This window comes from Scomber scombrus, chromosome 23 (genome assembly GCF_963691925.1).
Source record: "Scomber scombrus chromosome 23, fScoSco1.1, whole genome shotgun sequence".
Taxonomy (NCBI): Eukaryota; Metazoa; Chordata; class Actinopteri; order Scombriformes; family Scombridae; genus Scomber; species Scomber scombrus.
This window is the reverse complement of record NC_084992.1, coordinates 8506075-8532279: the sequence shown is the minus strand read 5'-3', so window position 1 is coordinate 8532279 and position 26205 is coordinate 8506075. Positions and strand designations below refer to the sequence as shown.

The following is a 26205-nucleotide window of genomic DNA, read 5'->3' as shown; positions in this document are numbered from 1 at the left end:
AGGAAAAGCTTTTTTTTTAAGAGCCTGCTACGGCGTATTAGAGTCATTTTGCTGGAAGTTGCCGTGGTTGCTCATTGAATCTTCCTCCTATTGTTCATTCATATTCATATTCTTCATAATTGTTGACCATTATTTTTGTTTTAGTTGTTCATGTTATTATTTTTACTATTAGATTTACAACAATACAACTGCTGTGAGAGGTTGATAAAGTGTCAGCAATGATCAGTTCGCTGTTGGTGCTGCAAAATTCAACTTCACCATTTTGTCTATTATTTTTAACCTTACAGATGTATGCTTCTATTAAACTGGTATGCCAAAGGTGTCTAAAGCTGTAGTGTGACACATTAATTAAGTCATCTTATATAATCACTTCTTTTTTATATTCTTTATGTTACTTCATCGTAGAAAATTGGTAGCAACCGGAGAATGTTTGTTATGGTTTTTTAAAATTTCTTTACACATACAATAAGGATATAAGTAAGTAAAGCAAAAAGAAGGAAAAACTAAAGAAAAACTTTGAACTATTTTTCAGCTTACATTTGTTTGTTTGCAATATCATTTCGTGTATCTCCAGTTAATGTGGCATTAAATTCTCCTCAGGATTTCTCCGATTTATACGAGCAACATATGTTTCTTAATGCTCCAGCTTGATTTCCTTTACAAAAGTTAGAACACTCATTTTTTTTAAGAACAAACTATTTGGCAGATGTAGGGTAAATCTTTGTTTCTGAGCTATACTTGCTTTTAGTATTTAATTATGTGATCACCTGAGTGTTGATGTAAATAATTATCAGGAATTCATCAAGAAATAAAAGGTATTTTTACTTTTTCTGATACATTTGAACCAAAATGATTATGAAGTGAAAATGTTTGTTTGGATGTGATCCCTCCATAACTTTGATTTTCAATTTTAAAATGTGTTTGCTTTCATAAAAATATACAATTTACAATAAACCATCAAATTCTTCATATGTTTTAAAAGTGTCTAATTTTTTGATTTACTCATTTACATCCATCCTATTAGCTGAGTGATTCACAAAGAGGAACAACAGGTGCATTCAATTAGTGTTGAATTGAGAATTGAATATTTTAAATGCAATTTCATTTAATTTCCTGGTAAAACAGTCAATTTTAATTGAGCTTTGACCTGCGAAATGTCAGCCTCAGGAATGCTACATGCAATCACACACAAGAATGATAACATAACTACATTATTGCACATTTTGACCACACACATTGGGTAGATTTGTACAGATTTGCCATTTGTTTTCTGGTTGTTACAACTGGAAAATTCAGATTTCACAACTCAATTGAGAGGCAGCGCCATGCTCAACTTCCTGCTTTATCTTGTTACCTTTGGCTACTTTGCCACTGTGTGAGGCAAAGTATTATGGAACAAGGAAAAGGCTGAAGTCCATCCCGTACATTTCAATGAATAACCACAGATGGAGATTTCTGAATTAACTACATTGTAGTGATGTATAATATAAACCTATGTGGACCTCATCGGAAGAGTCTGTTGTCTACAGGTATTAAAAAAAACTATTTCTATGAAAGAACATAAAATCCTTGAAAGCATTTGAATGAACACTGAAGCAGAAGCCACACAGAGTAAACAAGAAGTTAATATAGTCAAAGTTTTGTAGTTAATCATCACACTTCATCCTGTTTCTCAGAAGACTGTCATTTATACATTTAGTACTGTACAACTTATCTTATCTTCTGCAATGCTCTATTTATTGTGAGCAAACAGGCAACCAGTTTTGATCTGAAATCTGAAGGTGGTTGTTGCGACATTGACTTGCTATTAATGTTGTGTTCTATGATGATGATTTGCTTTTGTCCTGTTTAGTTTTTTGTTTATTACACTTAGTTTCTTTTTTTATACAACAACATAAAAGGTTGAAGGATACAGATGATGATACGCTGTCTATTTACATTAACATAGTTTAATATTGCCTGTTGCAATATTGCCAAGACTAACAAATAAAAAATAATTGTTCTGTCTAACCCAGCGATAAAACACTCTACCCTAAAAAGTGGGTACTACTACTAAAAAAAGGGGCAGCTGTCATATCTTCATATTTGACACTTTCAATAAGAAAAAAGTATTTAATAAGTAATGTATAATATTCTGGATGCCCATAACATTAAGCCATTGTGTTATTCACTATTTAAATGCAAAATGCCCACTGAGCACTGCATGTTTAATGACATTGTGGGGAAATATGGAACTTTAAGGAGCAGTAAATGCTGTAACAATTGCAAGAAAGCCAAATAATCTATATTGTGGCTGCATTTACTTATTGTCAATAGTTTTCTATATGCTGGGAACAATTTGTATAATAATATCCAAGTCATAATCCGTCAGCTCCAGAGTCAGTGTGTCATTAGTATCTAACTAAGCCTCACATCAGGTTTCAGTTCAACCCGTGTTTTTCACGAATTATTTGTTAAACATCTTCTCTTATCTGCTGTAGTGTTCTGTTATACTAGCATTAGTTAAAAAAAAAAAAAAAAAAGATTAAAGAAACCCTCATTAATGTTATCATTATTACACCACAATGATACTGATAGCGATTCCTGCTCAACAAGACCAACCGTGGAAATGCCTGTTAAACATGACCTATTTATAGTTGTGGGTGTGTCCCAGTCATGAGGAAGTTGAATTCATTTAGAAGTGAACTTGAAAGTAAATAAAGGCACTTCACAGCACACTGTTCAATCGGGAGGCAGGGTGGTGTACAGAGAAGTGTCATACTTATTAAAAGTTCTTCTATAAATGCTAAAATGGATGAATACCAGCATCCATTATTCTTTGAAGCTAAGGAGCTGACAGATGGAGAGAGGGTCAGGAGATATTTTCAGAAAAGACGATGTTCTGGTGGCGGTGATTGTGGACTGATTGAAAAGGTTGGAGACAACACCTATAAAATTAGCTTTAAGGAAAAAGAAGGTAAGGCATGACACCTTTGCTTTTTGTTGTTAGATTGAGTTATGTGTGGAATTTACATTGCAGTTTGAGCTAAATTAAGACTATTGTCTGGATTTTGTTGTTTTTTACAGACCAGGAAAGGGTTTTGCAGAGGAAGTTTCACACTATCTCACTTCCTTCTGGGGAGCTTCATCTGATTGTGAGCCGAACAAATTCACCTCAGACCCCTAAACCCTCTGACAAGCCATCTCTTAGTCACTCAGAGGTAAGTTAATATAATTATGGTAAAAACAAACATCATAGCCAAATGATCTTGTCAAACCAGTTTGGAGTGACTTCCCAACAGAGTGCTTTCAGTTTCTTTATGAGATCTTTTTTTTCCAAATGCAATAATTAAGTAATTAATAATTCATTTGTTTATTGTTGCTTTTCTCCTTTAGACGTTCAAAAAAGAGAACACCAAAGGCCTTGAGAAGATTTTCAAAACTGATATGTTCCTTCTATATTATCTAAGAGACAACCCAAAAGCATTCAAAGTCTTAGAGAAGCAGCTTTCTGCTATTAACTGCAAGCTGGAGTTAGACTTTGATGGAGAAGAGGCAGTGGTTAGGGGGGATGTTGAGAAGGGGCCTGGAGGAGCTTTTGGCAGTGCTGCAGAGACATGGGAGCTACAAGTGGATAAGATCTTCGTGGGTTTTACTGAGAGCTATGTCTGCTATCATGTGGTTGAGCCAAAACTAGTGAAAATCCTACTGCAGGACGTCAGCTTTGTGACTGATAATATCATAGTATACACAGAGGATGGTTATGCTGTGGTTGTGGGAGAAGTTCAGGCTGTGAGGGAAAGAATTGCGATTCTGGAGAACAGACTGCCGATTCGTAAGGAACTCCCAGTTGAGGAGAAGCAGTTCAAACTGGTAGAAAAGGAGTTTGGTCAAGAGATGTGTGCACATTGCCCAGAAGTAAAAATCCTCAGAGGTAATGTGAATTTGATCATCTTGGAGGGCCCTGACAAGGAAGTGCAGTTAGGAGCGACAAAACTTGAAGAACTAATGAAAAAGATAAAGGAAAAGAGAGTTAAGCTCTCTACAACTTTGATGACCTTCATGACATCCAGTGGTGTCATCTCCAAGTACCAGACTCGCCTCGACCACAGCCTCAGAAACCCTGTTGCCTTAGAGGTTGGATCAGACCTGGTACTGTCGAGTTTGTCCTCTGATGCTCTGGATGAGGCTGAGGCAGCAGTGCTGAGAGACCTGAGTGAAGTCACTGTGCAGCTGCAGGGTGCTTCAGCTGTACCTTTAGATCTGAACCAAGTGAAGGAAGACCTGAACAAAGCCAAAAACGAGGCAAACATTCAAGAGCTCAGAGTAGATGTCAACTTCATGCCAGCTACCAGTGGAGCTGCAATGACCAAAGTACAGCTGGTGGGCTATAGTGAAAATGTGAACAAGCTGAGAGAGGTTCTACAAGATTACCAGATGAATCAGGTCAGTACACAAGCAGTTCTGAATTTAACCAATCCTCATATGATGATTTTGATAAACTTTTGGGCTGATTGGGATAAAGCAGACTATACTGGATTTCAATGCATTTCAACCTTGGTTGTCTTCCTTGGGCTACATTACTGAGGAACAGCATCCAGGTTGAAATGTGCACCAGTGAACACCAACTCTATGAACACACTAATATCTCCACCCTAACTGTGTGTGTGTGCTGGTCTTTGTGAGTTACATGGTTTTTATTTGCATAGAAAGTGGTTTTGTGCCAAATGTGCCCTGTGTCTTTATCAGTGAATGTATTTCTATTAAACACCTTCAAGGTCATTTTGGCAGATTATTTTTGTATTTTTTTTGTTTTTTTTCTTGCTAGATTGAGCTAGATTTGCAGAATGTCCATCATCAACATTCCTATGAAGTGCAGAAGAGGCACATTCCTGATAAGAACCAACAGGCCAAGGAAGCAGGTGAAAATCTTCTGTACCACTGCAGGCATCGATCTTACTGTCAGGTCAAAAGCAATGAAAGGAAGGGGGTGGGCACTGCATGCCTAGTTGAATAGATGTGGCTGTACCATGTTGTTTTTTCTATGATTTACCTTAATAATTTTACCTTTCGACAATGTTAGCCAAATTAGCCAAACCACTGGGAATTGTTCCAATGAGGTACAGGATAAAAGCCAAGAAATTACTTAACATTCCCCAAAAATACAGTGCCAGTGTTCTTTTTAATGTCAACTACTTTTTGCATGTGGGCAACGGATATTTAAACCAAAATCAAAGATTCTATATTACCTCTTTTACAAGTTATGACTGTAACCCAATTTAGAAAGTGCTGTCTCTCTTTATTGTGAGTTTTACTAATGTGTGTATAAAGTATTATTTTTATAAATTAAATATACTGTAGCTGTACTGAAGGGCTGTATGCACAATATTATTGATCCTGAGTCATTATTCTTTTCTAGACTCAAACCTAAGAATTGTCCTGCTTGGAAAAACTGGAGCTGGGAAAAGCAGCACATGCAACACCATATTCGGAGAGGCTGTCTTCAAGACAAGTGATTCTCCAAACCCTGGAACAAGTGAATGTACAGCAGAAACCAGATCTGTCAGTGGAAGAAACGTCACTTTGATCGATACTCCTGGTTTCTTTGACCCAGACAAGTCTGAGAAGGAGCTGAGGGCAGAGATAGCAAAGTGTATCATAGAGTGTGCTCCTGGGCCTCATGCTTTTCTCATTTTCTTTCAAGTTGACAAATTCACTGAGCAGGAGAAGCAGGTTATTGTTGAAATACTAAAGACTCTTTCTGAGGAGGCCTTAAAATATGCTGCAGTTGTCTTCACTCATGGTGAGCAGCTCCCTGAAGGAATGAAAATTGAGGACTTTGTCCAACAGAATAAAGATCTGAGAGAACTGGTGAAGAAGTGCGGCGGCCGATGCCACGTCATTGATAATAAATACTGGAACAACAACCAGCAGGATGAATACAGGAGCAACCAGTTCCAGGGGGCAGAGCTACTCAACACTATAGACAAGATGGTGAAGGAGAACAAAGGAGGCTGCTACACCAATGAGATGCTTCAGAGAGTGGAAAGAATGATTAGAAAGCATGGAAAGAGCAACACCTCCAATTTTCTCAAGATGTCTGCTGGTATTACCACGGGAGCGTTGTTGGGAGCTTTGCTTGGTGTGCCAACAATGATTGTATTTGTTGTTGCAGTCTTGAAGAAAATGCCAACATTATCAGAAGTAAGAAAGGTTGTAGAGGTAGCAAGAGGAGGAGCAGCAGTAGTAGCAGGAGGAGCAGCAGTAGTAGCAGAAGGAGCAGCAGGAGGAGCAGCAGTAGCAGCAGCAGCAGGAGAAGCAGCAGGAGGAGCAGCAGTAGCAGCAGCAGGAGAAGCAGCAGGAGGAGCAGCGGGAGGAGCTGCAGCAACAACTGGATTGTATTTAGCTGTAGGAGCTGTTGCTGCAGTAGGAGCAGGAGTAGGAGGTTGTATAGGTTATCATGAAGCTGATAAAGCACAGTCAGTAATGGAGGCAATAGAAAACACAGCAGATGCTGTTTTGGACAAAACTATGCAAATAGTTAATAAGTTCAAAACCAATGCAAAGTAAAAGAAAGTGACAAAAAGTCACTGTTGCCTCAATAAATTAACTGTTATAGTGATATTATTACTATACTGCTGTATAAATTGCTTTTATTCAAGCACTTTACAATTTCCCTCCCATTCACCCATTATCATGATACTGGTACTATATATTTGTTTCTAAAATTCTGATATCTACTAAATGGGCTTTAGTTACATACAGTCTGTGTTCATCTTGGATCAAAAACGAGACGAAATAGTAAAATAAATGCAGAAGTTAGTTTCTTTATTTCAGCTAATCTTACTGAAACCGATTTGAATTTAAAAAGCATTATATATACACACAAGTTATAATATTTGTCAATGACTTTGATTTTGATTTGATTTCAAATATTTTCTTCTGAGTGTTCAGTTTTAAATACTAACTTTTCAAATGTTAAATCTTAAACTTTCTGCTTATTTTACTTTACCTGGAGTAGTTTTCATGTTTTATTATCATTCTTTATTCTTATTCTGTTCATTTTTTTCTATTTTACTAACTCTATTCATTATTCAATGTATCCTGTTTTAATACATTGTTGTTATCACTTCAAAAACCTCCGGCAATAAAATGATTTCAAGACAATTTTAAGCAGAAATTTTAAAAAAAATGTGCTTGAGTATTTGTTGTAACATGAGTTGAACATAACATGCATTTTATATATTTTGGAATAAATCAAATTTAATCCAATTTGAGAAACATTTTATTTTTATGTGTGATACTGATTTTCAAACATATTGCTCAGCATGCAGCCTTGTGTAGAGAGAGTAGACAAAGGATGATGTGTTCATCATGGTTTGGTGTTGGAAATGTTGGTGTAGCAAAGAATTACATTTGGGAAATACATTTTTTCATGATGCTCTTGCTCTTTTTTATTGTTACATGTTTTGTATTATCAAAGATTTCTAGTGGAATATTATTATTTTAAGCTATAATGAGGCCTGCATCAAACACTCATATGAAAGAAGTGCGATATGAGATACTCACATATCCCATTTTCTTTAGAAATGGTCGACAAACAAGTTAAACTAGTAGAAAAGTACAGTCAAAGCACAGCTGGAGAAGAGGAGCAAAATTATGCAGCAAGGACATCAAGCAATCCAGATAACTACAGTGTTTTTTCTTTTTTTTTTACAGGGACGGTGAGTTAATTTTGCTTTATGGCGTCAACACTTAGTAATGTGCTGCGTATTATTCTGTTAAAAAGAAAAAAATAGAACAAAACCACTTCACTCCTTTTTCAAAATAGACAACACCATTAAATAATACAACAGTGACATCTACAGACTGTGGCAGTTTTCATTCCTCATTGTTAATGTACCCGTTTCCTATTATTGTCAGCCATTGCATACAGTCAGGAAACCTACTCTGCTGTACATATTCAGCAAATACCAACTACTCCAGTCCAGTTACTGCTGGTTCCCAGTTAATATTTGTGGCCCTAGTTCTGTCTGCCTGTCAATTAGGGCTTTGTTTTGTTTTTTGAGTGAGATGTTTTTTAAGAAACTGTCTTAATGTCATTTTTTGGTGAATGACATTATGACCTATTGTGTCATTTTTCTTGGGAGGATAGTCTCATTTAGTGCTGACTGACAAATATGGCAAAAGATGGTGAACATGGTAAATATTACACCTGCAAAACATCATTGTGAGCTTGTTAGCATGGTGACTTAAGCTCAAAGCACTGCTGTGCTGTGCAGTTCACAAGATTGCAATGACCATTGTTCACTATTTTGTGCTATTAGAGAAAAAGCAATGAATTGTTGAAATTGTTAATGAGCTCTTGGCAAATAACTTTCAGGACCTAAAGGACAAGCTAACACAATCAGCATCATATAAAGACATCATCATCAATGTTATTCCCATCATAATAACACTGATAGCAATTCCTGCACAACAAGCTCAACCATGAGAATATCTCACTTAAAGCTAAACATTAAATAGTTTTGGGGGTTTCCATTTACAAGCAGTCTAGCGGAGTTGAACAGGAAACCTTTATAGGTGAAAGTGAAACAAATAAAAGGCACTTCAGAGCACTTTGGTCACTCGGGAGGCAGGGTGGTATATAGCAAAGTGTCATACTTATTGAACATTTTTCCATAAGTTTAGGTAAAATGGAAGAATACCAACATCCATTATTCTTTGAAGCTAAGGAGCTGACAGATGGAGAGAAGAAGAAAATCAGGAGACACTTTCAGAAAAGGCGAGATTCTGGTGGTGGTGATTGTGGAGTGATTGAAAAGGTTAGAGACAACACCTATAAAATCTGCTTTAAGGAAAAAGAAGGTAAGGCATGACATCAGGTTAGAGTTGTGTATAGAATTTACTTTGTATTGAGCTAAAATGTATGCTTTCGCTGCGACTTTGTTATGTTTTACAGACCAGGAAAGGGTTTTGCAGAGGAAGTTTCACACTATCTCACTTCCTTCTGGGGAGCTTGATCTGATTGTGAGCCGAACCAATTCACCTCAGACCCCTAAACCCTCTGACAAGCCATCTCTTAGTCACTTACAGGTGAGCTAACTGAGTACTATCGACTTGGGGTGTAACGGTACACAAATTCAGTTTGATATTTGCCTTGCTTTTGGGGCTAGGGTTCGGTATGATTTCGGTACAGAAAAGAAAGAAAATAAAAAGAAAGAAAAGAACATTTTGGTCCTTTATTTAAAAAAAGAAAACTTTCAACAATTGCTCATTGGCCACAATTATTACTTAACCAGTTTAGTTTCACTGCAGTGGAAACTATTACTGAAACAGTTAAATTTTACTGCGGTGGAAACTGTTACTGAAACAGTTTAGTTTCGCTGCAGTGGAAAATGAAAACCACTATTTTGTTTGTTACAAGTAGTCAGGACAGCTGCTTTATGCTGATTTATGTGTCTAGCAGTGTATAAAGTTGTTGAAACTAAACCAAACCATTACTTCTGCAATACTTGAACTACATTTTGCTCTGTCAGAACTGGTTCTCACAAGTCTGACCACGTTAGAAGCCAAATGTTTTTTAATCATTTTTCTCAACAGCAGAACTCAAGGAATTTTAAAATGTTTTTATGGGTCTCTCTGTTGTCATTCTCACAGCATTGACACTACAGGTTAACTAGGATAACCAGGGTAACCAGGCTAGATGGGCTAGCATATATCCATGCTAGAGCTAAATGGTACCCTGCCAAAACAGTCTGGGTGGAATTTGCACACAATTATTGTTCCGCACGTCGGAGTAAGTGGATTATTAAACTATTTTGACAATAACTGCTTGGGTCATGGAGAGTATATCCTTACAATTACATGCACCAAACTGTAACGTCCGTACCGTGACAGTTCAGGACGAATATATGTATTGTTAAACCTCTACTACTGACCTTTGGTAACCTAAGTGGATGCTTGCATAAATATGGTAAAAACAAATGTTGTAAGCAAATGACCTGGTCATACCAGTTTGGAGCGATTTCCTTTTTTATGACATCTTTTTCTCATTTATAGAAAATCCAATGCAGCAGTCTGATAAGACTTACAAAGGCTTATTGAAAGTTAATTTGTTTATTGTTGCTTTTCTTCTTTAGACATTCAAAAAATACAACACAAAAGGCCTTGAGAAGATTTTCAAGATAGATATTTTCCTCCTGTATTACCTAAGAGACAGCTCCCAAGCATTCAAAGTCTTAGAGAAGCAGCTTTCTGCTATTAACTGCAAGGTAGAGTTGGACTTTGATGAAGAGGAGGCGGTGGTTAGGGGGGATGTTGAGATGGACCCTCGAGGAGCTCTTGGCAGTGTTGCAGAGACATGGGAGCTACAAGTGGATAAGATCTTCATCAGCCTTACTGAGACGTACCTCTGCTATCATGGGGTTGAGCCAAAACTAGGGAAAATCCTACTGCAGGACCTCAGCTTTCTGACTGATAATATCAAAGTATACACAGAGGACGGTTATGCTGTGGTTGTGGGAGAAGTTCAGGCTGTGAAGGAAAGAATTGCGATTCTGGAAAAGAGACTGCCAACCCGTAAGGAACTCCCAGTTGAGGAGAAGCATGTCAAACTGGTAGAGGAGGAGTTTAGTAGAGAAATGTGTGCACATTGCCCCGAAGTAAAAATTCTCAGAGGTAATGTGAATGTGATCATCATGAAGGGTCCTGACAAGGAAGTGGAGCTAGGAGTGACAAAACTGGAAGAACTGATGAAAAAGATAAAGGAAAAGAGAGTTAAGCTCTCTACAGCTTTGATGACCTTCATGACATCCAGTGGTGTCATCTCCAAGTACCAGACTCACTTCCAGCACAGCCTCAGAAACCCTGTTGCCCTAGATGTTGGGTCAGACCTGGTACTGTCGAGTTTGTCCTCTGATGCTCTGGATGAGGCTGAGACAGCAGTGCTGAGAGAACTGAGTGAGGTCAATGTGCAGCTGCAGGGTGCTTCAGCTGTACCTCCAGATCTGGACCAAGTGAAGGAAATCCTGAACAAAGCCAAAAACAAGGCAAACTTTCGAGAGTTCAGAGTGGATGTCAACTTCATCCCAGATACCAGTGGAGCTGCAGTGACCAAAGTACGACTGGTGGGCTACAATGAAAATGTGAACAAGCTGAAAGAGGTCCTGCAAGATTACCAGATGAATCAGGTCAGTACGCAAGAGATTCTGAACTTACCAAACCCTGATGTGATTGACGATTTTGATCAAATCTTAAACCTGACTGGGATGAAGCAGATTTCTCTGGTTTTTACACATTTCAAGTTTGGTTCTCTACCTCGAGCAGCATCGCTGAAGAGGAGCACCAAGCTTGAAATCTGTTTTTTGCATTGAACAGCTCCCATCTGTCCTCAACATGATGTGAATATATTTTATTTCAATATGTTTCCATAACACTCCTTCGATGCAGTTTTGGCAGGTTACTTCAATGTTTTCTTGTTTTCTTTTCTTGGTAGATTGACTTTTTGCAGAACGTTGATCCACCATGCCCCTGTGAAGTGCAGATGAGGTGTATTTCTGATAACAATGAGCAGGCCGGGGGAGCAGGTGAAAATGTTATGTACCACCAGACAACCCAGGACAACTGTGACTCCTCCTAAATTATCCATAAAATACATTACGTGACACAATACTTTAAAATGAGGGAGATCTCAGTCAATGATGTGTTCTGTGTTCATCTTTTCATGTGTTCATCTCTAAAACTTACTCACTGCTATGACACAACTGATAAATTAAAATTTTCAAATGGTCGTTCCAGTATGAGACTCAACATGCCAATGTTTGTCACAGAAGTAAAAGTGAAATTTATACTTTTCTAATATAGTCATTTTTCTTTTCCAGTGCCAAGGAGGATTGTCCTGCTGGGAAAAACTGGAAGTGGGAAAAGCAGCCTGGCTAACACCATATTTGGAGAGGATGTGTTCAAAATCAGCCATGGTGCCATCTCTGAAACCAATAGCTCTCACGCAGTAACCAAATGTGCAGATAGAAAAAGCATCACATTGATTGACACTCCCAGTTTTTTTGACACATGTAGGTATGAGAAGGTGCTCAAGACTGATATAGTGAAGTGTATCACTGAGTGTGCTCCTGGGCCTCATGCTTTTCTCATTGTGCTTAAAGTGGAGAAATATACTGAGCAGGAGAAGGATGTCAGCTCAAGGATAAACCAACATTTCTCAGAGGAAGCTTTCAAATATGCTGCAGTTGTCTTCACTCATGGTGATCAGCTCTCTGAGGGAGTACGAATTGAGGAGTTTGTCAATCAAAGTGAAGATCTGAATGATCTGGTGAAGAAGTGCGGGGGCCGGTGCCATGTCTTTGATAATAAATACTGGAAGGATAACAAAGACAGCTACAGAAGCAACCAATTCCAGGTGGCAGAGCTACTCAAGACCATAGATAAAATATCTGAGGCAAACAAAGGGAGTTGCTATACCAACGAAATGCTAAAAGCAGTCAAAACAGAAATAGAGAGAGAGGAAGAACAAATTAGACTGTCATTAGGAAACATGACACAGGAAGAGATACGAAATCAGACTAAAATCAGTGTTTCTGACAGATTGTGGGTCAGATTTGCGGGTGTCGCAACAGGTGCACTGTTAGCAGCTTTACTTGGCGTAGCAGAAAGAGCAATGGTTGGATTGGCTGTCAAAAAAGATTTAATAATGGGCGGTCAGATAGGATTTAATGCAGCAGAAAGAGCAGAAACTATGAGCGAAGCTGCACAGAAAGCAATTGAGGCTGTTTGCAACCAAGCTGCCAAATGAATTACGAATAATTGATAGTAAATTAGAAAATGTTATTAAAATTATAGTTTGCACATTCCCATTTTATTTTGGGGCTCTACTGGAAAATCTTCATCAGCACGGTAGAAACAAATGTTGCTATGTATTCAAAGCCTTCACTTTTAACTTGCAGGGACGATTTCTAAATGCATTAACCTCAAGCTTGGGAACTTAAGCCATTTGTAGCATCGAAATAACAAAAACAATAACATGCCCCCTTTACAAATGTCTGATAATCAAACTGTATATCTATTAAGAACAAGGTTGAAGACATTAATTGTGAATTTGACAATCATCAGACAAACTTTGACAGGACAACAACTTTGTCACAATGGAGCCAAACAGTACACAATAACATGTTCTTGAAATAATGTAAGGCAGAAATAAGCAATGCAGAATCTTGATTCATATTTAAGCAGCACTGATCTGCGTTTCATGACCTGTCAGTTCAGGGACCACTTTATTTTCTTTTTTTCCAGTTTTATTGAGTAACTGACACATATTTGTTTTGGTCTGAGAACTTTAACAGCTGTGTGTTGTGTTTTGTTTTTTTTCTTTTCGGTTATTTTTCGTTGCACCAAATAGAATAAATTCACAGACCATAAAGGTAGGGATTTTTTTGTTTTGTTTACTTCTAGCTTATGTTAATGAAAATTATAATATTGTAATGACTTCAGAACTTTAATAGAAAGATTCATTTTATACTTTCCATGACTTGGAGATGCTAAAAGATGTTATGTCTTGTGTTATGAGTTATTTAACCATTAAACAGCTTTGTGTTTATAAGTGTTTTCCAGTATCTGTTTTGTTGTTTGACAGTATACAAAGGCTACTGCTAAAAATAGCTGCTCATATAAAATGCAAGCTGTCACACTGAATTATAAACACCATTTCTACAGTTTCGAATGATTGCAACCTGTTCTTTAATGCTTGAGTACAGTAAAGAAGAAGAAGAAGAAGAAGAAGAAGAAGAAGAAGTTGTTTGTGGGACCAGAAAATGGGAGTAGGCTACAGCTGCCTTCAGTCCCAGGCTGTAGACATGTTTTAAGATGTATTTGCAATAATTTATATCTGATACTTTTTTGTTTAACAAAAAAAAAAAATCCTTAAAATTACACCTGCTCCTTCTCACTCATTTAAAAAAAATACAGTCAATAAATATGCAAATTATTTTTTCCCCACATGAATAGGCATTAATAAGATCTACATTAATATCGCGGTATTTGCATTTTACAAAAGAAAAACAGGGCAGATAAAGATTTTAATGCAGAATTTAAGAGAGAAAACAGTAAGTCTTACCTGTTCATCTGGTACCACAGCCGAGAAATAGCTGACAAACAAAGAAACTGAAGACTACAATATGAATATTAGCTCAAGAAAAGAAAAATATGGTGAGTTTCATTCATCACACACATAGAAAGTCACGAATATTTCTTTCAGGTAAAGTTTTCAGCAAAGTTTGATGTTTTCAGTCACTTCTTCTGCAGTCTTCACTTGCGGAGTCAATGAGCAGAAATACGAACAGCGCCGTTACAACATACTGTGGTCAAATGGGGAATTACATGATACCTTCAAGTGCTCCTCGTAAACTCCAAATTTACTCAGAGTCTGTAGTGTTGACGGTAATAAAAATATTGAAAAGCAGCATACTCCAATACCGTGATAGTCCAAAGCCTAGAGGATTATCTTGAATAGTTTGAGACGCTGTTTTAGAAAAGAAAACTTGCTGTTGCGTTCATTTACATGTATATAGTTTAATGCTCAGAATACTACAAATGATACTCCTTTTACCTTGTGTGCGGGTAGCAGCACAAATATCAGACCATCCACATGTTTGTGTTGATGCAATACCACACCAATCAGATAGTTTGTTATGTTTCTTTGTCATAACTGAGTCAAATACATGCACTTCATTCAGGTACCAGACACACTTTAACTGTCTGAGGTGTGGTCTGTTTTACCTTTTCTACTACCTTGTATAATTTTTAACAATCATATTGACTTATCAGTAGGTCACACCCAACAGCACTGCAGAATGCATTTACCAAACCTGACATCTGCTGGCCAAAATCAACATAGCAACAAGGGATAGTCATTGGAATATCACATCAGGCCTGTAGTACATATCCACTCTTACAATACTGGGAAGATGCCCAATGTATGTGTAATAGTTCTAATAATTGCTAACCATGCCCAAAAAAGTGTGAAAGTTAATGAACATGCTTAATTAATGAGGCCATTCTGTCCTTCACACATATAAGTGGCTAAATCAAGCTCAGATGCTTTGTTAATTTCCACATAATGAACAAGCACTTAAATCTACTGTATATTAGAAACATAATATGATATACTAAAATTGTTATATTTGTATTTCTCAACATATTTAATGAACTCTGTGATTTAAATTGATGATATCAGATATATAGTATGATTCTTATCATTCTCATTATCAGGAGGTCAGTATGGTGATTTGTGAACTACTTTTCCCATGACATAGATATCATCATTGGTATTTCTTGCTTGTAGTTTTTTCTTATATTTCTGTCTCTGTCTCATGGATTTCTCTACACAGTTTCCAGTCTTTCTCCATCCCCTGTCAATCACCAGACTGCAGGGGGCGTCATTCGTCCACAGCGTTCGTTCAAAACTGTGACTGACAAAGTGTCTGAGCTGGTGGAAGCCCAAGTATTTAGGTTGTTGTTTTTTTTAAAATTTGTTGGTGTTGCATTTACAGTGTCTGGAGAGCATTTTATTCCATGCAGTTTCACAACATATCAGTGCACTAATCATGAACTGAATGTTATTTGGTTGATGTTAATAATTTATCCTCTATCAGATTGCTGTCGTGTCGCCCTGAATGTGAACTCCATTTCAAGTAATTTCTACTTGTCAGAAGAAAACTATCGAGAGACGTATACAACCTGTGAGGTGTGTTATACTCCTCACTAAAACAGGTTCACTAGTCTCAGTCAGGTGTTGTGCAGAGAGGGTTTATCACAGCAATGTTATCACGAGGTCATTTAGGGCAGTTCAACTTGGTCTGTGTACTCTTTACAGCGGCGCACAAGAAGCATGACAGTGTCCTCCAGGATTGTAGTGCACCTGGCTGTAAAGCAGGTGTTCTGTGTTTTATGACACCATGACTCTGCATCACAAAGTCCACACCACATTGACTCGGCCTTGGGCTGAAAGGTGGTGGATCTTATTCAAGCAGTGCACTTTATACAGGACTTAAAATATTATGGTGATATTATTATATTGAGGTGTTTTTCTTTCTGTGTCAATGCTGGTCATGCTACAGCTGGCCCTCAAATATAAATAGTGGTCATATGATAGGCAAGGCAAGTTTGTTTGTACTTTATAGCACAAGAGCAATTCACGTGGCTTTACATAATTTATGACCTATACTGTGCACATAATGTATTTAAAACACGAAAAACTGAGAAAATGTGATTTTGTGAGAATTAAGCATTGTGAAATGAATGTTGAAGCCTCATCCCAACTGTAACCCTTCTTTAATTTTTAATCTGTGGCTTTTCAATTCAACCAAAAGACACAGTTGAGAAATACTGGCAACTATTTTGATGAGATATTATTTTTAAAAAATAATTTTGAACTAGGAGAAAAACATTTTTGAAGCCCTGTATCCAAAATCATTCAATAATTCACTACTCGTGTTGTAGGGAATGTTATCTACAGGACAACATAATCTCTCTGATAGAAATACAGGAAGCTGACTCATGGTAGAAACTGGCAGACACACTGTTTAGTGGTTTTGAAAACAGCCATTGTTTTTGCCCTCTCCATAGAAAGGTCGAGGGTCGAGGTCTACTATGCCCCAGGACCCAGGCCAGCAGCTTATAGAGGTTGACCCTGTTGCACTGAGGCTGCACGGTTGAAAAACCACAGAGTCTGAAACCTCAGCAGGATGCATGCTTACCAACACAGGAGTTGGAACTCTGCTCTCTCTATATCAGGTTACTCGCTGCTGAGATAGACAGAGATAGCTGCCAGTTTACTAGATACAATCTCCAGTAGCTAAAATTAGAAAAATGCCCCACTGGCAATGTGACAATGTATGAGGCAAGACTATTATTATAAGAATAACCCCTTACTTATCAATGAGCCCAGTGTCTTTATAGCAAGTTTGGCCACTCAGTCACTCTTAAGTCTCTTTTTTCTTTTAAAACGTTTTTCTTTGTGAAAGCTTGTGTGCATTTTATTGTTTTACTATTATTAATTTGTATCTTTTATTGTTACTTCCGTGCCTCTTTGCTCATCTTTGCCTTATATGTCTGGTTTTATTTTCTTTTGTAAAGCATTTTGAAATATTGTTAAGAGACGTGCTATATACACGTTTATTCTTATCACTTTATCATTATTATTATTATCAGTTGCACTTTTTATACTGCCAATGTTATAATGAGTGTTGATGTGCTGCAAGGCATTTTTCTACCTTGATGGACAAGAAAATCCTGTTCTCCCCGCATATCTGTAATGAACTACATAGACACGTGGTTGGCACCTCCCAAATGTTGCCAGTCCCTCCCATGTTATGATTTGCCTCTTCCTCTTCTGTCGTCATTCAGTGTGCAGCTCAGCTTGCAGGGGAAAGCAGGCCTGCACTGCGCTCCTCTAACTGGATACTGTAAATGTTTAGCTTTACCCATCTTTTCACAAGAGGACGATGGGTGATTTGAACAAATTTCCCGTTTTCTTCGACTGCCGCAGCTTGCCCCCAGAGCAGGAAAAGAAGATAGAGAAGTATTTCCGTATTCACCGCAAATCAGGTGGAGGCGACTGCGGACAACTGATACGAGTGAATGATGAAATCTACAAGATAGCTTTTAAATATCAGAAAGGTAGGAGACATGACGTACAATATATTCATGTTTTACATTATTTCATTTCTGTTAACAGTGCCATGTTGACAATAGTAGACAAGTAAAGGAGAGTATTATATAACTAGTCTATAAATGACAAGCCCACGATTAGACTACTGTCGTATCATTCCAACCGATAGCAATTAAAATCCTAAATAACAAAAAGGTGTTGACTGTCAAGGCGTATTTATCTATTGAAACGTTCAACGTGCAATATCACATGTAGTCAACATTATTTTCAGGGTGACCCTCCTGAGTTTCAGTTTCCTGGGAAAGTGAAACTTATCGTCAAGGCTGGCTGAGTTTTCCGTTTTATAAAGCATAGGTACAAAAACGTCCTCTTTTCGTACAAAAATGTTCTTAAAAGTTTATGTGAAGCTAATATGATGCTTCAGCCATCTGAACTAGTCAAATCATGTCAATGCCTTTCAAGTTAGTCTTTTTAGTGTCAAATTCCCTCTTTTAGTTACAGTCCTTCCACTGCAGCTGAGCAGGAAAACAATCACAGAGGTCCTCATATTATCCTCTGTAACACATCTTTGCTCAAAAGGAGTCTTTGAAGACTTAGTCGAAATGTTGGCAATTAAATAATTAATAAAAATGAAGTATGCAGCACTTTTTCCTGTTGATCCTATCTGAATTCTGCTGTTAGTACCAGCATCTCACAAAGACTTTGGTGTGTGTTTGCCGACTCTTTTACTATTTTCATGGCGTTTGTCCCCCATCACTTACATTGTTAACATATTAAGAGGACATGAACAGGAGGAATGATTACAGCAAGCAAAACACAGCAAGTTCCAAGACAGAGTGGAAAAATTGGAAATGCACTGCAGAGATATCAAAGAAATAGAGCAATAATAATCCACAGCAAAACACAAAGTAAGATCAGTTTTCATTTCCTACAATGACTGATTTGAATCTACTCATGACATTTTAAGATGAAATCAGCTTTACCTGAATACCTGTTGACACAACTACATGACGCACAACAAAGCAGGACCTTATGACTCATGATGAAGTATTGTATTATGTTGCACACTGTGACAGAAAGGGTGTTTGATGGATTCATTTTAGTCGCCAGGCAAAGCCAGAAATAGGTAATGAGGAGAGAAGTAAGAAAATAAGACGGTAGATATGACAAATGTAAGAAAAAAGAGAAAAAGAGTCTAAATAAGAGTCTCTAAATAATCTCTCCTGTTTTTTCTGTCTCAGACCAGCAGGCAGTTCTGCAGAGGTCCCAGCATTCAGTGGAGCTTGGAGATGGTCCACTGGTGTTTACTGTCCGAGGCAGCCTGGAACCTCTCTCCTCCTCTCCCAAATCCACCCCAACTCCAAGCCAGAACTTCACAACTACAGCACAGGTTAGTACAACATTTCTGTCATTCAATTAAGGTTAAAAACTATTTACATTTCCTTATTTCATGTTGTTATGTTGTGTCAGTTAGGCTGTATGCAGCTTGATAAATGTTGTATGTGAGAATTTATTATCAGATTTGAAATACAGGCTTTGTGTTTACATTTAAACTGTTTATATGCATTTTGGGGGGAATGAGAGTACACTGTTCTCATTATTATGTGAAAATCTCTCTTCTACACAGAGCTGTGTAGAGGCTGCCTCAACTCCTCCATCAAGTGGTGAAGAATATGAAGTACATTTTGATGCTTATCTCCTTCGCTACCTAAAGGAAAGTCCCAAGGCTGGGAAAGAACTAGAGGAAACACTTGCTTCTGTGGCATGCTCTGCTCAGCTTTACCCAGAAGACGGGAGGGTTTTAGTGAGGAGATTAACCCAACCTGGTGCTGTAGAGGGAGATGGAGTCAAAAAGTGGGAAGATGAGGTGGACAAACTCTTTAAAGGTTTACAGGAACGCTACCCCTGCCATTTTGAGTTTAACCCTCACAAAATGAAAGCTTTGCTTCAGCACCGCAGGTCTCAACAGATTATAGATGAAGTGAAAGTGTACAGTGAGGCTGGGATGGCTGTTGTGGTTGGGGAACGATCTCAGGTAGATGCCAGGTTGAGTGATATAGAGAACAGGCTATCTGTAAGGGAGAAGCAGATCAGTACTTGTCAACTGGTTGAGGCCAAGCTTCGCCTACTCTGGAAAGACATTGAGCACTTTTTGCGACAAGATTTTCCAGGAGTTAAGGTGACAAAAGGAAATGCAGGACAATTAGTCCTGGAAGGCTCTGTGGAGGAGATCCATAAGGCAAGAGATTCAGTCTATGAGAAGGAGAAGTTAGTGTTAGAGAGATCTGTTTCTGACATGAGTCCACATCTTTTGACCTTCCTGAGAAAGTCATATGGAGATCCAGGAGCTCTAGGTGACTTTTTAGGAGTTGGTGACAAGTTGGAAATAGAGTTACGGGACACAGAGCTACGCCTCTTCTCTCTCTTCACGGATTATCTTGATGAAACAGAAAAGGCACTGCAAGGCAAGTTCATGGAAGTAAATATTGATCTTCCTTACTGCTCTATTGTACCATCTGAGCTTCAGTCAAAACTTAAATCCAAGGAGAATGAGGTAAACCAAGGACAATGTAGGGCTCAGGTCACGTTTGACTCAGGCAGCACAGTGTGCTTACTGGGCCACACCAAAGAGGTCGAAGAACTGAGAGAAGCTGTGACACTCTTTATTGTAGACCAGTCTAATGTGCAACGCATAGTTGATCTGCCTTTCCCAGAGTTAGCAGAAAAGTTACCAGATTTGTTGCAGCAGCATGGTTTTGATTATTCAGGTGTTACCTTCCACCCTTTAACCTCTTCCTCTGAGTCCATGGTGATGTTGGAAGGACCACCCAGTAAAGTGACTGAGGTCAAGAACTGGCTGGGTTCATTTCTGGACTCCCATCTTCAACATACTGAGACATTAGTGACAGAAAGATATTGTGTTGGTCATTCTCAGTTTGAGGACCTTTATTGTAAAGATGCACAGCATTTGGCATCTTTGAGTTTGAGTGAAGAAAGCACAATATTTGCTAGCTACTGTCTTCATGATGGGCTCCAGGTGCTGGTGTGTCAGGGTGACATCACCAAACAGGATGCTGATGCCCTGGTGAACGCTGCCAATGAGGATCTGGACCACTGTGGAGGGGTTGCTGCTGCACTGAGTAAAGCAGGCGGCCCTGAGGTGCAGAGGGAGAGTAGTGCAATAGTAAAGCAGTGGGGCAAAATTCCTACAGGTGATGTGATAGTGACCACAGGGGGGAACCTAAACTGCAAGAAACTGCTGCATGCGGTTGGACCTGTTGGACGAATATCAGGTGGCAATGAAAAGGTTTTACTGGAAAAAACTGTCAAAACTGCTCTGGATTTAGCAGAAATTATGAAGTTCAAGTCGATAGCCATACCCTGTATCAGTTCAGGGACATTCGGTGTTCCTGTCAGAGTGTGCTCAGAGGCTATTGTTACAGCTGTTAAAGAGTTTGGTAGTCAGGGAGGGCGAAGTCTGAGCAGAATCATCCTGATAGATACCAGAAAAGAGGTGGTGTTGGCAATGCAAGTTGCATGTGACAGGCTTCTCCAAGCTATAAGTACAGGAAACAGTACACCAAGAGATTTTGGATTCCCAATGGACTTTGCTGACACAGGAAGTGGAGCCACTGCCGGTGGTGCTGGAGAGAGTGTCCATGTCGAGATTGTTCAGGGAACCATTGAGACCCAGCAGGTGAGAAACTCAGCTGAGATTATAAAAAAATTGGTCAAACCTGTTAAGACTAGATATTCTTATATTGATTATGCTCGTTGTTGTTCTCAACACAGTAGAATTTCAAATGTTTGGAATATTTGCAGGTGTTTTTCCATATGAAAGGAATGGCATGTTAAATGGTTTTACATCCTGGTTTTGGTATTCCAATATTACACAAAAATACTGATTTCTGAACCATACATGCCTTTTTAAAAGTGAAAGAAAAGCATCAGACAATTAACTGTACATTGTTCTCAAGGGGAAAACCTGTATTTCTTCCTGTGGCTGTCAGTTGATTAACAGTAAGCAGACATGGGAGTGAGTAATTTCAGCAAACAAACTGCAGAGTGTTCAAACCCCACCACCTCTGCTGCTCTTTTCGTAGGTCGATGCTCTGGTTTCTCCTATGTACGGCCACAATCCTCTCTCTACACGTATTGGAAATGCTTTGTTCACAACGGTTGGAGTTCAGCTGGCTTCAAGGTTTAGAGAAGAAGCGGCAGAAGAAACTCTGCCTGGTGAAACAGTCATGGTGGAGGATTTGCCTGCACTTCCATCCAAAGCTGTGATCTTCCTCAACCTGTTTCCTTGGGGTAATGACCCAAATGGGACCCCTGTCGAGGTGAAATAGTCTGTTAAATACATAAATACATTTGTGTGCATTCAGGTGTCTCTTGTGGGGGTTTTGTGTGTCAGAATACTGTCATGTCAACTGAAAATCAGACTCCCTTCTCCTTTCTAATCTAAGGGGGTGATAGATTTTAAAGAGCTTAAGTTTCCTATTTCTGACTTTTCCCAGGTTCTGAGAATGGCCATCAAAGAAACCCTGACTTCTTGTGAAAACAGGGGATTTGATTCTGTTGCTTTCCCTGTACTCGGATCTGGGATTGCCCTGCGTTTTCCTGAGAGCGTGGTCGCCCAGGTTCTACAGGAGGAAGTTCATGCTTTTAAACTGAACAGAGCCAGAAAAACACCGTTCCTGGTCCGCATCGTCATCCACCCCCATGACCAAGAGTCCATCATGGTAATACAAATGCAATGTATTAGAAACACTAATTATTCCAAATGATATTAATGGACTCAAAGTCCAAATGCAGTAGGTGTGTACAGTAGGTTTGAATGGCTCAAGCTTAAATGATAAATTCACACTTTTTCCATGTCTGTCCTTAAACAACAGTCAGCTGCCCAAATGAACACTGACACTTGTGTTCCTTGCTGTCACAATTCCTCCTCTTTATACTGACCATTAAGATATCCCTTCATAATGCACTTTCAGTGTAAGTCATGGGGGAGAAATAAAATTGATATTAGTCAAATCACGTCAATATCTTTCAAAGATTCTTAGAGTCTCTTTATGCTACGATCATTCCAGTTAACAAGGAAACAGTCTGTCAATACATAAAGAGGACAATTATTTATTAAAAAAGACTAACTGTGAAAGATATCCACTTTATTTGACTCATATTATCTTAATATCAGCTTTTAAATCCATTTCTGCTCAAAACCAGGAAAGTGGCCTTTGTCCCCCATCACTTGTAGTACCAGTCAAAAGTTTAGATACACTGCGTCCAAACTTTAAAATGTAGCTTTTTATTGAAAGTGCATGAAGTGAGCAGGAGGAACTATTACACTAAGAAAAACATGTCAGCTGTTGTTTTAGGTGAGATTTATAAAATTATGAACCTGTCGTTAAAATAGATAGGAGAAAATCTGTTGTTCCTACATTTAGTGCAACAGCAGTGCAGCAAAAGCTTTAGTCAGCTGTCTGTCATGAATAAAAAGTTTAGAGGTCCACATGTTGTCACTAAAGATAACTGGTGCCATTCATTTAGCGTATATACATAATATTGTTTTACAAATGCCACAGTTTGCTGGCCTGAAAAAAAACATGCTCTGGTTTTTTGGTATTGAAACCTGTATTTTCTTTGTGTCTGCAGGCCTTTGAGTGCTTCCAGGAGACTTTGAAACTCTCAAAACATGTTCACCAATCAGACCAAGGTGGGTATAGATTTGATCCAACAGCAAAGACGATGCCCATTTTTCACATTTTACTTCTGACCATTAAGCAAGAGAGACATGGAAAAGTGTTTCAAGTTAAAACATTTTAAATATTTGAGTTTTGTAACCAATTTAGCCATGTTATTTCTTTATTATTATATGTATTTGCCTGATGAGAGCACATCCATATTGTCATTTAGGAGTGCTTCTTTATCTGAGCCTCCATGTACTGTCTACTGTTTGTTCAAAAAGAAATCCACATCTGAAAGCTAATAGCTAAAGAGAGCAAAGGAGCAAAGAGACAAATGCACTTACCAGAGTCATATTTTCTTTTAGTGTCAACAAAGAGGATCGTCCTGCTGGGAAAAACTGGAACAGGGAAAAGCCACCTAGCCAACACCATACTTGGAGAGCAACTGTTTGAACCAAATGATTCTCCCAACTCTGGAACACAACAATGTGTAACAGAAACAAGATCTGTCAATGGAAGAAGTATCACTTTGATTGACACTCCTGGGTTCTTTGATGTAGAACGGAAAGAGGGCGAAGTTAAGGATGAGATAATGAAGTGCATCACAGAGTGCGCTCCCGGGCCTCATGCTTTTCTTATTTTGCTCAAAGTGGATAAATTCACAGAGCAGGAGAAAGATGTCATCGCAAAAATACGCCAGTGTTTCACAGAAGATGCTCTAAAATTTGCTGTAGTGGTCTTCACTCATGGTGCCCAGCTCCCTAAAGGGATGACAATTAAGGAGTTTGTCAGTCAGAATGAGGATCTGAGTCATCTGGTGAATCAATGTGGTGGTAGGTGCCACGTCTTTGATAATAAATACTGGAATAATACACAACAAAATACCTACAGAAGCAACCAGTTCCAGGTGGAGGAGCTACTCAACACAGTGGACAAGATGGTGATGGAAAACCAAGGAGGCTACTACACCAATGAGATGTTACAAGCAGTGGAGAAAGAAATACAGAGAGAGTCAGAGCACATTAAACAGTCATCAGGAAATATGCCAGAGGAAGAGATCAGAAAGCAGGCTAAACGCAGAGTGTGTGACAGGTTTTTGATCCAACTGGCAGGTACTGCAACAGGAACTTTAGTTGGAGCTTTTTTTGGTTTGACTGCAATGGTCCAATTATTTATCAGAGCTTTACAGCAGGCGCCACACTTTAAAAATATTCTGAAACAAATTCCAGCATTAGCAACTTTTGGAGGAGAAGCAGCAGGAGTAGCTGCAGCCGTGTTAGGTGTGTCTACAGCAGCCGTGGCTGTAACAGGAGGAGTAATGGGTGGTGTTATTGGACATGATGCAGCTGAGGATGCAGAAACAGTAGGGGAAGCAATAGACAGGGCAGCTAAGGCTGTCATTGACAAAGGAAACTCTACTTTAAGATTGCAATAACAATTTTTTTTTCTTGTTTATACATGGGGGAAACTGAACAAACTGAAAACTGGATTCACGTATTATCACTAATTAGAGTCACCACAACCTACAGTAGTAACACATTTACAGCATCCACTGTTTTGTGGTTATCTGACAAATTTCTATGCAGCATTAACTATCATTTTAGGTATATTTAGATCTCCACCAACATTTTTATGTTCACCAACTAATCCTTAAGTTTGTCTGTTTGTAGTTTGGTGCTGGTCAGTTACCTGTTCATTGTATTTATCAGAGCTTTTTGTTGCTGCCAGCTGAGGCTAGATAAGAGGTTGAAGAGTTTTCTGTTCAAAAAAAAAAAAAAGGTCAAAAACTAAATGGGAAATGCGCAGTTGGTTGATTATTCTCTGTTTAACAATAATTAATTCAAAAATGTTGATTAGTACTGCTTCTACTTGTTTTGTATTTGAGCAGAACAACACAGCAGACTCTTAAAGAAGAAAAACAGTGGCCTTAAAAATGGTGGAGGTAAAATGTTCTCAAAAGTCTGTTTTATTACTCACTTGTATATAACATGTACATTATGATACATATGATATGATGTATAAACCAATAAATATGTTGTACTATAAGACACTTTGCCACTTTAAACTGCAAATGCACAAAGTAAGCCTAGCAGAGTGATCACTGTCCACCAGGGGAGGATATTATAACTAATCATTATTAATACAGATCTTTTAGGTTGTGATGTGATAACCTCAATAAGTCTGGAAGATTCAGATGATTAAATGTCATTATATATCTCAAATTGGTCATCTGAATGTCCATTGTCCGTAATTCCAGGGTGTTGAAAAATGGCAATTAACTTATTTTCATTGATCTCTTTCTCTTTGTTACAAATCAGTTTTTCAACAATAAAAGGGTTAAAAACTCAAAACGCCATTCTGTCCAGTTTGTTCTGTTCATTTTGTTATATAGCTTATCTTTTTTACTGACTGCTATCCTTGGTCAACAGGGAGCTACCTAAACCAATAATGATTTGAATAAAGATGATTAGTTGAAGCTTCTGGCCAATTGCAAGAAAACCTTGTTTACAATACCCAACTTTGAAGGAAATACTTAAGAGCTAAAGAGGCTGAGTGACTAGCCTAACAGTGATCTGTGAATTAATGTGTAAAATTGATGAGCTGAGGGTGAAGGTGACATCATGAAGGTGGTCTCCACCAAGAAGGTGAGAACATATGACTCAGTTAACAAGACATTAATGCATATGATGTGATACCTGACAGCGGCAAATCGTATTAGGTGTAAAAACGCTGCACCTTTAATGACAAATGACACACCTGTCCTCTGCAGGTGACAGGAAACTGGCCGGACCAGATGTTGGTACCACTCAGTGGATGACCAGATGTCACCTGGGACTGCTGCAGGAGGGAAGGAGG

The 26205-nt window shown here is 38.4% G+C and overlaps 2 protein-coding genes across 2 annotated transcripts; both read left to right on the top strand.

The window, feature by feature from the left end:
* Positions 1-8675: 8675 nt before the first annotated feature.
* On the top strand, positions 8676-12790 carry LOC134005501 (uncharacterized). Its single transcript, XM_062444427.1, has 5 exons — positions 8676-8847; positions 8942-9075; positions 10254-11171; positions 11477-11606; positions 11862-12790. The coding sequence occupies exons 1-5, from the start codon at positions 8676-8678 to the stop codon at positions 12788-12790; spliced, it is 2283 nt and encodes a 760-aa protein (XP_062300411.1).
* Positions 12791-17423: 4633 nt separating this feature from the next.
* Positions 17424-25691, top strand: LOC134005621 (protein mono-ADP-ribosyltransferase PARP14-like). Its single transcript, XM_062444548.1, has 7 exons — positions 17424-17670; positions 18904-19052; positions 19290-21359; positions 21766-22002; positions 22180-22404; positions 23318-23378; positions 23715-25691. Exons 1-7 carry the CDS (start codon positions 17496-17498, stop codon positions 24782-24784), a joined length of 3987 nt encoding a protein of 1328 aa, XP_062300532.1. The 5' UTR covers positions 17424-17495; the 3' UTR covers positions 24785-25691.
* The last annotated feature ends 514 nt before the right edge of the window (positions 25692-26205 follow it).

Bases quoted from the DNA above. Each gene is read 5' to 3' on its own strand.
- LOC134005621 (XM_062444548.1), top strand. From the start codon at position 17,496: ATGGGTGATTTGAACAAATTTCCCGTTTTCTTCGACTGCCGCAGCTTG. The intron at 21,360-21,765 runs GTGAGAAACTCA...CTCTTTTCGTAG, and splicing joins GAACCATTGAGACCCAGCAG to GTCGATGCTCTGGTTTCTCC. The intron at 22,405-23,317 runs GTAATACAAATG...TTGTGTCTGCAG, and splicing joins ATGACCAAGAGTCCATCATG to GCCTTTGAGTGCTTCCAGGA.
- LOC134005501 (XM_062444427.1), top strand. From the start codon at position 8,676: ATGGAAGAATACCAACATCCATTATTCTTTGAAGCTAAGGAGCTGACA. The intron at 9,076-10,253 runs GTGAGCTAACTG...ATTAACTGCAAG, and splicing joins CATCTCTTAGTCACTTACAG to GTAGAGTTGGACTTTGATGA. The intron at 11,607-11,861 runs GTGACTCCTCCT...TTTCTTTTCCAG, and splicing joins CCAGACAACCCAGGACAACT to TGCCAAGGAGGATTGTCCTG.